Here is a 14,628-nt window from a genome sequence, read left to right on the forward strand (position 1 = left end):
CTTTAACTCAGACTTAGGGGAGACATGGAAAAACTTTCACTCTTAGATATTACATCTAGAGAAAAAGAAGTCATAATAATACTTGATTAGTGCATAATCAGTGGTTTTGGCACCTGTAAACATGGACAGTATAACACTGTTTCCTCCCACTGAGTAAAAATTAAGTCTAAATGTCATGGCTACAGAATCTGTCATGGTTTTGTGATGTAATTTAGAGCCAGAGTCTGTGCATATACTTTTAGATAGATTCAGGATTGTGATTGTCATTATTGCTGTTAATCACCTGTTTTTCTAATATCTAATAACTTATTAAAAACAAGCTGGCTGGTAACTTAAACACAAATCAATCTCATGCAATTTATGTAAAAAGACCAATATCACTATTAGTAAAGACGTATTGGAGGGGAATTTTAAGTTTCTAGTTCGGTGAAGCCTAGTAGAATACTGCAGGAGGATTCATTACTTTGACAATAACTCAGAACAGGTTTCTCCCTTTTTGCACGTGATAATTAGTTTGTTTACACCATCACCTACTAACTGTGTCACAGTCTGGACCAGATTCAATATCCTCTTAACTAAAAAAGGCCAAAACAGACAAAACAAACACACATTATAATGAGAGACGTCTGCATGTTTTTCATATGCTTCACCACTTGATGTCACTAAATATTACACAGTCACAATTTAAAGACTTCATGAAATACAAATGTAGACATAATTTTCTCACCAGTGTCGTTACAGGTTTTTTGTAATTCTTTGTCACACTCTTCCAGGTTGGAGACCAAATCATTGAGATCAACGGAGAGACGACCCGTGACATGACCCACGCCAGGGCCATTGAGCTGATCAAGTCTGGAGGGAGGCGGGTCCGTCTTCTCCTAAAACGGGGCACAGGGCAGGTCCCAGAGTACGGTAAGTATCGAGCACTTCAAGCAAATTTTCTTGGTCTTCAGGATCATTTCTTCGTCTTTCTCTTCTTTAACTAGTCCCTATTCTCTTAACCTCTCTTAACAGTTTAACTTCTGATAACATATTTGTGTTATATCTCTGCCTTTTATACTCTATTGTACTCTTTAAGTCACTTTGCTGCTAAAAAACTAATCATATAACTTTCTGTCCGGACTAACACTAATTTATCTTCTGTCCATTTCAGTGATCTATCACTAATTGATTGGTCTAGGTTGTTACTTCCCCTTCTATAGGAATGGTATCTTCCAGTCTCTCCATGTGCATGAAAAGTGACAAGCATGGCTCCCCCTATTTCTTCCTAATGGGCCACTCTAAAGACACGGTTTGTGACCATAAAAATGTTTGTTTTTTATCTTAACCCTGGCTTTCTGTGCTGTGGTTTTGCATGGTGTGCGCTCTGTTGTGACTACCTGTCAAAGGTGCATGTTGCACTGTCACCACAAACCAACTTGGTCGCTTTGACCTGCAGGAAATTTATAAGTGAATACTCCGCTCCTGACAAAAAGATTCATCAGCAGCCAACAGTGCAAAAATATAGCAAAAAGAGTGTTCTCCCCAAATCACCCAAAGGAGATGGATGCGAAATTTTGCAGCTGATTTTTTACTCCGTGAACTAAAAAAAAAAATGTGTCAACCTTTATTTAACTAGTAGAAAAAATCCCATTGAGAAAAAGAAGCTCTTTTACAAAGGAGTCCTGTCCAAGATAGGCAGCAGCAAATACAAAACACAAGTACGAGATTATACCGTTAAAACACAAATAACTGACACATTTCAAATAGATAGTAAAAATAACTAATTAACCTGATAGGTTACTTGGTTAATCTAAATTACTCATAGGTATGAATGTGGGAGTGATTCTATGTCTCTATATGTCAGCCCTATGATGAACTGGTGACTGATCCAGGGTGTACCCCACCTTCGCTCATAAGTAGCTGGGATAGGCTCCAGCGACCCCCATGACCCTAGTGAGGATAAAGCGGGTTCAGATAATGAATGAATGAATGAATGAATGAATAGTAAAATAACATTTAGGAGCAGATTAAGATAAATAAGTGCAAGTTACGGAGTCAGCCTCAAGAACTCTGTTTGGACTTAAAATCACTCAATGGAATTAGTTTCCAGACTTTGTGCAGAGTAAATGAAAGCCCTTTGACCCAGTTCTATAAGGGCGTATGGAACAGAAAGCAGTGTATGATCATATGTACGGAGAGAATACATATCAGAATTTCTCTTCACAATTAATATGTAAATGTAGACAGACAAGGCCAAGCATTGCCTTTTATATAAACATTTCACTGTTTACTCAGTGAAATGTCTGCATAACATGAACTGAGCCTTAACAGGAGCAGTTTTTGTGTGACAAAAAACAGCTGATGCGTCATTCAGTCCTTCTGCACCAACACGATGCTCACTTTTCCTACGAGACTGTCATGACAGAAAGTTTAGAGCAATGTTGTGTCACTAAAGCCCCGGGTGACACCCATTCATCACCCCCTAGCCCTTAAACACAGGACATTGCGGGTGATGTTGTTTTCCCTGTGTCGGTCTTTTTCTGCTAGCTGCCCTCCAGCCAGGAAGTTAATCTCTCTGTGTGGAAGGCTTTTGTGATTCTTGCCTTGAGGTTGTTATAAAGCCTTGAAATATGCACATGGAGTCTCACTGTGGTCAGCCAAAAGACATGGTGCTCCATCATTAGCTATCCTCCTCCTGTGTTCAGTTCCCTCGCTACCGAAATGAAAAACAGCATTTTAACCCCCAGGTTGTGCTGTGTGTGGGGGCTTTATTCAGCATTTTACACTGGTAGTTTACAGGCACTATATTTACATACTGGAAGGTTATGCAAATCACTTACGCTGATTAATTTGGCTATTTAAAACATTAGCATACTAATGTTCAAAGCAGAAGAATTATTTTTGTTAGAGGTGCGTCTGTGCTTTTTATGGAAAAGATAAATGCTAAATGAGAAATGTAAAAACAAAATCGGGAGCGTAATGTTGGCATAAAGCCATATGTCTGTGGGCATGTGCATGAATATGATTGTACACTTTTCTGTGTGTGGCATTGTGTCTGTTTTAAGCACTAAGAAATCATACCAATAAAATGCATTGGAAAAGTCAGAGCAAAATTAAAACAGTTCTCTGCTAATAATGAATAATTACCCAAAAAAACCACTCGCTTGCTCTTGGAAAAAGAAAAGTGGAGGAGGAATTTTAAAGTTGAGAAAAACACTAAATACACACATTCAACCCAAATCCCTAACATACATGTTAATGTTTATTAATATTTTCTCGTGATTTTTATGGTTTGCTAAAGTTAAATGCATATATTTTATTATTTATTTTCATTTTTTCATTTATTGAATTTTCACATAGTAAAAAAAAATACACATAATACATGTTGATTAAAAATTGTGATGGATGGTTACCAAAAACTCTCAAGGGGCTTAACAAGTGGTAACCTCCAGATTTCAAAGGTTATTTACAACTGCAATTAAAAATGTTAAAAAAAATATTTGCAAGCTACATAAAAGTACATTTTCAACAAGTAGAATTCCATGACATACCAAGCATAGAAATGTATCCCATGTGGAAAATTACAATCACTCAGGAGCAGAGTTTTCACTGCCTTTTTAAACTGAATTTGAGGAAGCTCCGTAAGAAGAGTTGGCAGATTATTCCATATATTCGTGAATATCCCAACAGCAATTAGTAGAAATCTGAAAGTTTAGCCACTCTTGAGAGACAAAACAGATGTGGATAAAAGACAAGATTCTACATTTCCATTATTACATGTATATTTTAGTTTGTATATGTTTTATAGTCAGTGTTTAGTGTTCAGTCTCTATGTCCACAGTTTGTACGACAGACTCTCCATTAAAGTATAGTATCTTACAAAGGCAAGGAAAGATGCGACCATAAAATACTGGACAATAAATCTCAATGAGTCATAAAGTACATAACATTAACAACACATTTTTAACTTAACAAGCGAAATTGGCGCCAGTTCATCGTTTGCATTTTCTTTAGTACTTCAAGTCAAAAGAAAGGCAAGAAATGACTTTATATTGAAATGCATAAGTAGGAGTAAAAGAAGTTATTTTTAATGCTTTTGATAAATACCAGTTCAGTTTTCTTGTGTCACTTTGGAGTAGAATAAATAAACCTACGTAGCGTAAAAAAAAACAACTCAAGAGCTTTCATTCATATTGTACAAAACATATCCCTAGTTTTCACACAGAACAGTTAAGATCTTTCTTAATACTTATTTGAAGGTCAGTAATTAACTCTCACTTCACACGTCTTCAGTTTACAGCACATAATGATGGAGGCAAAGTTAAGTAACATCAGAAGTGTATGTAGAGTCTAATAATAAAGGGTGAGTGCAAGTAACACAGAAGCACCCTTATTCTGTACTTCAGCAGAATAAAGACACTTGTCCAGGAAATAAGTGGCAAACGGACAAGGACTGATTCTGGTTGTTTATTTAAACATCTCCAAGTGCAAATCCAACTGAAGCTGATGTTATTTTAGTTTCCAAACAGAAGTCCAAACATTATGGTGCCCCCAGTGTCCACTCTTCCTCTTATCTTTTACATTGTTTTTTTTTTTATCTTGTTAGGCTAGTGGTGCATGATATGAACCAGTGCATACACCAAAGGCTTATCTTTTCTATGTGGTATTGTATGAGGTGCACAGTGATGCAAAATACATATGTAATGTCATGGAAGTAGTAGAAATGGAAAGAATCGATCTTATCATTAAAATGTCAGCAGTAAAAGTAGAATAAAACAGAAAACTCTACTTAGGTACAGTAACGCTCAGTACAGTCAGGTATTTGTAGTTTATTCCTTTCAACATCTACACACAATTACCTGCACATTCACACACACATAATGGCCCCCAGAGGTCTAATTTTCACTAGAGTACCAGACTTTGGTCAAAGCCGACTTTAATGGGCGACTATGACGTGTGTTTAGAAATCATCAGGTTTCCCTCTCCCCCCTCTAAGCCTACAATCTAATATGCTGCAGCGCGGCGTGTGAGTCCTCTTATAATTGGACCTCATGGCGCTCATGTAGCCGGCCCAGCCTCTGCCCCCTGCCTACCCCGCTGAAAATGACTGATGGCCGAGGGACTGAGAGTCACCAGTGCAGAAACAGAAGCTAACAGTCCATGAGAGTGGCGAGTTTTTGGAGGAGCGTGCAGTAGATTCACCGCAGCTGCTGCTCCGGATACAGACTTCTTCAGACTTAAGAGAGAGAGAGGCACTTGGCCCCTGAGGTTTTCATTCTCACTAAAGCACCACCCTATTGGGCACATCATCCATTTCATTAAACCTGTTTTCGATTTTCCGCCAAGGTTTTAGATTGGCCAGGGCTTTAAAGAGAGCTGTGGGAGGCAGATTGATGTTGTCTAAAAGCAGACTTGCCCTGTGACATGGTCGGAAGTAGGTTGTAGTGCTGCTCTGATTTTTCCTTTAATGCTTTTAGCTTGTAGAAACGGAATGATTGCTGTAATGATTATTTTTGTTTTGCATTTAGTTGTGCAGTGGCATGTGTGCAAGCTTTTAAGTAGAGTGTGTGAGCGTCGGTTCTTATTATTGACTGTGTGTTTGTGTGATCCAGACAATGCCGCCCCATGGGATGCTCGCCCTTCAGCCTCCCCAAGCCTGTCGGAAGTAGCCCCTCCCATCGACAGCCTCTCCATGTCATCGCCTTCATCTCATCTGGCCCCGGCCCCTGACCCGCCTCACCTGCCACCTCTGGATGTCCCTCGAGACCCCGTGGCACGAGAGAACAGGACGGAGCGTTCCAAGAGCCCGCAGAAGGCCGAGCTGCTGAATCCAGACCCGATCGTTCAGGGGAGGAGGGCGGCGCCAACCGGTGGGAGCAGCAGAGCCAAGAAAGAGGGTGGCAGGTCCACCCACAAGGGGGAAGGGGGCAAGGAGGGGCAGAGTGGGGAGCTCAAACACTCCAAGAGCAGCAGAGGGAGATCCAAGGAGAGAAACACTGGGGACAGCAGCTTTTCCAGCGGGAAACGAGAATCCACCCAATCTCCCAGCAGCTCCAGGCTCCCACACACTAATGGGAACAGTAGGGAAGATGTGGAGCATTACAGCAGTGGGCAGCAGGTGGAGCCAGAGCAGAGCAAGCTGAGGCAGAGGGAACTGGACCGGGGCCTGGGAGAGAGCCGACCCAGCCTGCCCAACAAGAGCACCAGCAGTGGCAGCGCAGCAGGGAGGAAGGCCACGGTCTCTCCTGGGCCTTGGAAGATCCCTGGGTCGGACAAGCTGCCCAGCACGCTGCGCACAGGCACGTCCACGCTGAGCAGATAACCCCCCGGCTCTGTCACAGTGGCCATCCGGACTCAACCATCCCATCTAGATGAAACCACCCCCCCCCATCACCTTCCTGTGCCCTTGCTCCCCCTTTAACCCCCTCTGATCCCTCTTTCTCATAGACCACAGGGAAAAACTCTGAGGGGGGACTGAGTGATCTGGACCATGTGTTTTTAGAACAACTTTTTATTTATGATGCCGTACTCTAAATTATTTTGAAAAATATTTTACACCCACCACCTTAAAAACTGGAAAACCATCCACTTTAAATAAAAACAAAACAAACAACAAAAAAAAAAAAAAACAGAAGAGTAAGAGGACCGAGAAGAATGTGTGAGTGTAGTGTGATGGGGAGTCATTTGCAGGATACAGAACTTTGAAAAACTCTATTTTGAGTTCCCCCAAATTTCTGGAGCAGCAGAACTGGGAACAAACATGCAAATATAAACAACTGAAAAGAAGCAGTTGCTATTGATTTTTTTATATCTACACAATGGGAGTCTATTTTATGAAATGGAATGTTAAGATGGTTTGCCTGGTTTTGACAAGCGCGAATGAATCAGAGTGACAGCAGAAATGAAATTTACTTATCAACAGAACTTTGCCTTAACAGAGACTGTGTGGGCCTGAACCTGTCTTGAAAAATCTATCAGAAGATTATAGACATAGATATATTATAATGAATATGAATATGTGGGATCATTTTGTAAATAAGATCATCTTTAAGTAAACAGAAACTTAAACTGAGACGATGGAATTTCTTGCCCATGCGTAGATGAGCAAAGCGGCGAGTTCTGGACCAGATCTTTCTCTGCTTCCTCTGTGCTCCCATTCAGCCCTGTGATTGCAAGTTTGGCGTCTCTGCAGGCCTGCTGCGGTTGTGCTTGAATCTCCTGTAGTTCAACCGGAGTGTTGTGTCCGTTCACATGATGAGCTCCCATGATTCTGAAGGGCAGAGTGCCTTAGACTGACAGAAGAGGTTGGATTTTAGGTCAAAGGTTCAACTCCAAAACACGGTAGTGGACTCGAAACAGGCTGCTATACAACATCAGTTTTACAGATACCAATAATATACTGTATTTTTTAGAGTGTAATACAGTGAAATATAATTCATTTCAAGTATATGTATAAAATGACTCCAATTACCAGAGGTATTGATGGTTCTTTTTTGTTGAAGTGTTTCATTTTGGGTCATGGTAGTTTTTATAACAGATTTCTTAATGACATCTGACACTAGTCATTTTCAGACAGAATGGCTTATATGTCAAGTGTCAGCACAGAGCAGAGCTTTGCACCCAAACTAAACCAAATTAATACAAAATATTGACTTGTCACAGTCAAAGAATAAATCTTACTTGTCAAAATCTTGCTCATCTAACAATCTGTAACCCGCTTCAGTGCCCTCATTTAAGAATAAAACATCTCTATCATTTCCAGAGCGCTAGAGAAAAGGGTGCGTATGTCACAGACATTGTCAGCTCATGTCTTGAATCTGCTTTAGGTCAGTGTCATCTGTACTGTGTAATGAAGATCTCCACACCAGAACACCCTGTAGGTTTTCTGAAACCATCTGTATGCTCTTGTACAACAAGATAGATGGTTCCTTTCAGGGTGATGATTTGAGCAGTACATCTTCATTTAAATGAACCAATATTAACAAAAAAAGAAGAAAAAAATGAAAGAATGACTTTAACAGACAAATGTTTCCTCTGCTTCCACTTATGAGGGAAGTGCAAACAGTGTTTAAAGAATAAGAGCTAAGGGAAACACGTCATTATGTTTAACACTGTAATCCATAATTACACAAGGAATACGCAGAATGACTTTAAAGCACAATCTCACACAGAGGGTTTGGAATATGAATTATTGTGTCAGGAAAAATCATCAGCCAGGCACAAATGGTTCATCCCTTCAATCACTTAAGGATCGTGTCCAAGGGTAATCTCAAAAAAGGAAAAAAAAAAAAAAAAATCAAACCAAAACCTAATATTTTCCAGACAAAAGGAAGCAAAAGCTTCTCATCGTCACTTGACTGGACTGCTCCTTTATTTTGTGACTTCTGTGTGAAGCAGAAACTAAAATATGTCCATATGTTTTGCTCAGCCTTTGCACAACTCACTGCTTTCCACATCTGAGCTGTAACTGTTGAGCCAAATTGTCAGTAGTTTTCTACAGAAAACAAAAAGAGGAAAAAAAACTTCATCTATAGGTGTATTCAAAGTGTGTGTGTTGAAATGACAGCACACGCTGCACCATAACCCCCCAACCCCCAACCCCCCACCCCACCCCAAGCAGCTCAGCATCACTGTGTAGTGCTATTGCAGTGTGTAGACCCTGAAGAAGTATCTCTATAAATATGACTCAGTGTACTATTGATGGTCACAAAGACTGTAAGTGGAGCAACTATTTTTTATGAAATGCAACACTATGGATATATTAACTTTTGCAAAAATCTTGTTTACCTGTATGATATTCTGAAAAATTGTCAAAATAAAAAAATCTTGACACAACATAAATGGTTAATTTAGGGTGTGCTGCTGTGTGACATGTTTTGAGTGTCTAATTGTATCACACTGAAGACAATGTAGTGAAAATATGTGGGTCAAAGTGCAGGTTGATGATGATCCTGTAGAAGATGCAACAAGTATCATGAGGGTGAGGAATCGTCACCTTTTTAAAATAATGGCCAGAGTCATAGTAAAGTTTTTCAAAGCTATGTCATACACTCATATATTTGGTTCAGTCTTTTCTATTTGAAAAGTTGAAAACTGTGACTTGTACCTTTTTTTCTGGTGACGAAACGTTTGAATAATCATTAGATGTAATTCCCGTTTTTGACCACAGGGAGGCGCCTAATGCATGAGGTGTACTGTGCAGATAATGCTTTGAAAAAAGACCTAAGGCCTGTACTTTAATGATGTTATATCAAATGTTCTGTTGTTACAGATGCTATTTGCTCCAGTAGGTAATGGCTGTAGATATTCACTGTATGATTACTGACAGGACCAGCTTTACCTGCAGCAGGTTTCCTACTGGTGTGTACATTCTCTGTGTCTCCACTAGAGGTCAGTATAGACCAGCCCTATGTATCTGCAGCTTCGTTTCATAATTGTTGAACTTACATAAAGTTATTAGGCAGACATTTCCTCTTAATGCATGTTACAAGGACTTCATCATGCAGTGTGATGTTATGTTTTCAATGCATCACATTTTATACAAATGTCTAGTGAAATAATGTGTTTCCACTTTGTCTCACACCATCTTCAGCCTGTTTTTCAGCTACATTTCCTCACACTGAAACTGTGGTTTTCCTACACACATCCTGTTGATTTACACATGAAAAGCACATATAGGATATGGTGTCAGTGTGAGTTCAAGAGTTGATATTACATATTAGCAAAACAATATTTTGACAGAGTAGAAATAGGAAGAAGTTCTTGTTTTTCATCTGCTCATTTCTTTTATAAAGTGTCCATGGAAATAGCAGTGCACAAGGCTGAGAGGAAAAGGAAAGAAGCAGCAAGCGAGAGATGAACGGCACAACGAAATGTCCTGCAGAGGAGGCGCTGGCTGAGGATGCTCTCTGCCAGCTGGAGGCTGCTGGTTGGTGCCTGTGTTCTCCACAGGAGAGAATCAATCCACAGCTGTACTCATCTGTCCACTGGGAGAACAGAAACCACAAACACAAGAGCTGAAGAACCACCATCAGGATGTGTAGCAAATGACATTAAGAGGCAGCTCTTTTATTCAGTGAGCTTCAATTATTTGTAATCGTCAGCAGATGCAGTCAAATATTAAACAGGGGGCGTGTAATAGGTTCATGGGCTGGGACTGTCAACCCCATCTGCAAATATGATCAGTGTGCCTCGCATCTTTGAATCTCAACTATCTGAGGGCATTCTACACTGTCCTAATGTATGTCCACAAAACATGCATAGTAAAGGAACTGACAGTAGGCATGACTCGAATTTTCACATCAGTGTTTGATGGATAGCTTTACCCCCTCCGCAAATGGCTCTATTTTTCTTGCTCACTGAAATGCTTCATTCTGTAACATCTCCACACTAAACATACTGCCAGTAAAAGAACTGCAGTGCAGAGATAATACTGTGTACAATGACTTCAACTGTCATGAAGAGCCAAATCCATAGAAGTGACTCCACTGATCAGAGGTTTCAGTATCTAGGACTGGACTTGTTTCACATTATTCTGCAGCAACTTAATGTATGCTCATATCTGAGGTGTGGCATTTCAGAAGGGAAACCACAGAAGCAATGCAGGTTAACAGAAAAGGCCTGTTTGCTCTTCATTAGCCAGACAGATTTTGTGACACTTGCAGGAAAAATAATCAACTACAGTTACAGTCAATCAAATGCAGGGTTTTAAAGTCCTGAGTGTGCAGTGTCGTGCTCTGAAAACACAGTGTGGACACATCACAGCTGTTCCTGTGTGATGAAATCATGTGTCCCAAAGTTTATCTGTCATGGCTTCATTTCTGCTTTTTAATTCTGCAAAGTACAACCTGCATGAAAGTGAAGTGGTTAAAGCTGCTTCAGAAGGTAACAAAGGTTTAAGGCACAACAAATAGGATGTTTCACAACAAGGTCATGCAGAGGCCAGCCCATCGCTGTGTGCTTCGTATTAAAGAGAGAGATGGTCTTGTCAGGGTGCTTTCAGCATCAGCACATCCTGTCAGCATGTGAGGGCCACTTTGAGGTTTGTGGGTCAAAGCCCAATTTTCAGTCTGCACTTTATTGTTACACTGTAGAGGATTTGGTGTTAACATGAAACAAATTATGGGAAATGCCAACAGATGAGACAGAGCAGGCATTTAGCATGGTGAGGAAACCTGTCCAAAGAACCAGTTCTTCCACATGCACTCATCCTGTCAGTGTTTGGGTTCATTCTTTCCAGACTTTTGCAAAACTGCTTGACGTCAGAAGTAGATAGATTCAGTCTAACTCAGCTATTTGCTGTGACACCACGCTAAACTAAGAATCACAAACAAATCTGCTCTGTAAAGTGGAATGTAAAGTGTTCTCCAGGTGACAGGCTGGGTGTAATAACCAGTATGGTGGTGTCTGATGCCTCATACTACTTGATAATTTTAATTATACTTGAGTGCTATGCAACCAGGAGAGCAAAGGATCTCCCTAGTGTGTTTTTATGTGGGTGTCAATAGGAAGGGCCCGTCATGACAGGATGTTTTAGCTGCAAAATGAAAAATGGCTTCAGTGTAAGAGAAATCAGTGGATTATTTCAGTCTGGAGACACTTAAGGTGGTTTACCACGACATGTAACAGTGGTAATGTTTAGGCTGCGAGATACATGCCATTTATACTTGATCTAGACCGGTGGTGTTAAACTCATTTTAGTTCAGGGGTCACATACAGTCCAATATGATCACAAGAGAGTCAGACCAGTAAAATAATAGCATTATAGTCCACAAATAATGAGGACCCAAAATGTTTTTCCTTCTTTTAGAGCAAAAAAGTACAATTAAATTGTGAAAATGTTTACATTTACAAACTATCCTTTCACAAAAAAATGCAAATAATGTGAACAATTTGAACATTTCTCTCAAGAGATTTCTTAAGAAAAATATGTGGAATTTTGACAATAAACATAATATTAAAATTTGAAGTTTAGAACTAAAAGGAGTTTGTCATCCTTCACTGTTAATAGTGTCAGTGTAATTTTTGCACTTCACAAATTCATCCTGTGGGCTGTATGTTTGGTGCTGCTGATCTAGATTATCACACTGCAAATTATTTGTTTCTTACCAAGATTTAAAAAAAAAAAAAACAAAAAAACAAAAAAACAACAACTTAGATTTAGAAGTGTTAGATCATTTATCTTGTTTTAAGTGTTAATTTCTTATTTAAAGTGTTCATACATCTGTAGACATGCTTATTTCTAGATTTAACAATAGACAAGAAATTTTGTCAAGTGAAATGATCTTGCACCATGGACAGATATTTCACTTGTTTTGAGTACATTGTTCCTCATATTTTGTGTTTTTATCTTGTTTTTAAGCACCCTTTTTTTGTAGTTCAATGACCAGTAGCCTACATATTTAGAAAAACATGGTCCACTGCATTATTTCAAGTCAGAATGGTGACGTATATAAACCAGAAATCCTATTTTCTCATATAATACACAACTATTATATGACAACAACTATTATTATAAGTAGTAGTAGTAGTAGTAGTAGTAGTAGTAGTAGCAGCAGTAGTAGTAGTAGCAGTAGTAGTAGCAGCAGTAGTAGTAGTAGCAGTAGTAGTAGTAGTAGCAGTAGTAGTAGTAGTAGCAGTAGTAGTAGCAGTAGTAGTAGTAGCAGTAGTAGTAGTAGTAGTAGGCACTAACTCTACTTTACAGAAGCCTCAGAGCAGGGGCGTCAAACGTATGGCCCATGGGCCACGACAGGCCTGCCAAAGGTTTCAGTCTGGCCCATGGGATGAATTTGCTAAGTTAAAACATTAAACTGAAGATATTAACAGTCAAGGGTGTCAAACTCAATTTAGTTCCAAACTAATTCCAAAAATTTGTATCAATATTGTGCCTATTACTAAATATGTTGTGCCTTTGTAGATCCACTGCGATCCGTAATGTACATGTACATATAAATAATAAATTGAGGTAAAATCTTGTTAACCCATAAAGACCCAAGCATCCATTGTCGACCAAAACCACCTACTGATCTAAACTGTTTATTAACTGTTGATCTCTAATCCTATTAATACATGTAAATAATTGGTGTAAAATGTGGTTTGTCATCTTTTCATGCTCATCAGATATGACCCATTTGGACGTTCAAAGGCTCCGTAGTGAACGTGGAAACACTGTCATCTTCTACAACATTGATTCACCAGTAAAACCCATGGAATTTGATTAATGACCGTGGATGGACGCATTTGTTTTTTGTTCAGTTATTGATATCTTTGCTGAAAAAGTCACTTTTTCTTCAGCTTTCTATGTTTCGGATATAATAACCCTCAACTTTACTGTGAGCTTTTATGAGCATCTACATGATCAGTGAATTAAATATAGAACAATACTTGATTTCACTGAAAAGTCACAAATTGCAGAGGATAATATTACAATAAATGTTAATAAATCACTTAAGAAAGGTTAAATAGGAAGAAAAATCATTTGGGAACTAACACAAAAGTCACACTGGGTCTTTATGGGTTAAAGTTGCACTTATTTTTTGTAACAAATGTCTTTTTTTGTGGAAGGGTAGTTTGTAAATGTAAACATTTAACACAATTTTTTAATTTTAAAGAAAGAAAAATTGAAGTTTCTCAATATTTATAGGCTATTAAGCTGTTATTTGACTGGTTTGAGCCACTTGAAGTTGAATGGGCTGTAGTCACCATGGCACCTAAACTAAAAATGTGTTTCAAACCCCTGCCTTTCATAAAAGGGTCTTGAGACCCAACAATTGCATTTTGTCCTCTATGGGGGACAAGAATTTCACAGCTTTACTTAAAAAGAAATAGGCTAAACAAAATTTGAAAAAAAAAAAAAAAAAAAAAAAAAAGGATATAAGACATTCCATTAAATAATAAATAAATAAACAAATGTTATACTTCCATTATACTGTTTCCAGTTAAGACAAGTATATAATGTTTAAAAAAAAAAAAAAAAGCCATAAAATGGACTTTGGTGGGTTTCAGGAGTCTGTGTCTTGTATGTGGACAGTATGTTCATCCTACTGGACTATGTTTAGATTCACTCCATGTATTTGAAACCTCTTAACTTTTTTCAGGATTTTTTTTTTTTTTTTTTCCGGATTTTTTTTTCATCCCACGCGGTTTCCATTCTGCTCCACGGAACTGCGTGTACCGGCGGATCCAGGGGACGGCCCACGGGCGTGCAGACACGCCCTGCCCACTCGGTCCCATCCAGTATTTGTGAACAGTGTGTATCTGTCGGGCTGCTGTCGTGCGCAGACGGAGCGCGCGGAGCGGCTGTTTGATCGGTGAGCAGTCCCAGCAGCAGCAGCCAGAGCCCAGGGGCGGCCGGTGGGAGGAGGCAGAGAGTCCGCAGCTGCCGCACCGCACTGCCTCTTTGACAGCCACGAGAGGAAGGAGCCGCCCGCATCCACCCATGACAACGGTAAAGACCTGTTTTATCTGCCGTTTCTGACAAAACCGCAGCTGCTGAGTAGACTGGGGGTTTCATATGAACGGGGGGGGGGGGTGCCGGTGTGTCGTAGCGCGCGGCTGCCGGACCGTGTGTCGGTGTTTTTACCCGCTGTGTGGTCGGAACCGCCGGGCTGAGCATCAGCACGCCGGGGCTGGAGCCATTGAGAACGG

At 39.7% G+C, this 14,628-nt stretch overlaps 2 protein-coding genes across 2 annotated transcripts in view; both read left to right on the forward strand.

Moving 5' to 3' along the window:
* LOC115429087 (membrane-associated guanylate kinase, WW and PDZ domain-containing protein 2-like) overlaps positions 1 to 8,495 on the forward strand; it is a 145,908-nt gene extending 137,413 nt beyond the window's left edge. The window contains exons 29-30 of the mRNA XM_030148336.1: positions 774 to 912; positions 5,595 to 8,495. Coding sequence (XP_030004196.1) covers positions 774 to 912; positions 5,595 to 6,304 — 849 coding nt within the window. The 3' untranslated portion in view covers positions 6,305 to 8,495. The remainder of the gene's footprint in view (positions 1 to 773; positions 913 to 5,594) is intronic.
* A 5,731-nt stretch (positions 8,496 to 14,226) lies between these two features.
* LOC115429700 (fatty acyl-CoA reductase 1-like) overlaps positions 14,227 to 14,628 on the forward strand; it is a 50,192-nt gene continuing 49,790 nt past the window's right edge. Inside the window, exon 1 of the mRNA XM_030149367.1 lies at positions 14,227 to 14,428. Within this exon, the coding sequence (XP_030005227.1) occupies positions 14,420 to 14,428 (9 nt within the window). The 5' untranslated portion in view covers positions 14,227 to 14,419. The remainder of the gene's footprint in view (positions 14,429 to 14,628) is intronic.

The sequence above is a fragment of the Sphaeramia orbicularis genome, chromosome 12 (genome assembly GCF_902148855.1).
Source record: "Sphaeramia orbicularis chromosome 12, fSphaOr1.1, whole genome shotgun sequence".
Lineage (NCBI taxonomy): Eukaryota > Metazoa > Chordata > Actinopteri > Kurtiformes > Apogonidae > Sphaeramia > Sphaeramia orbicularis.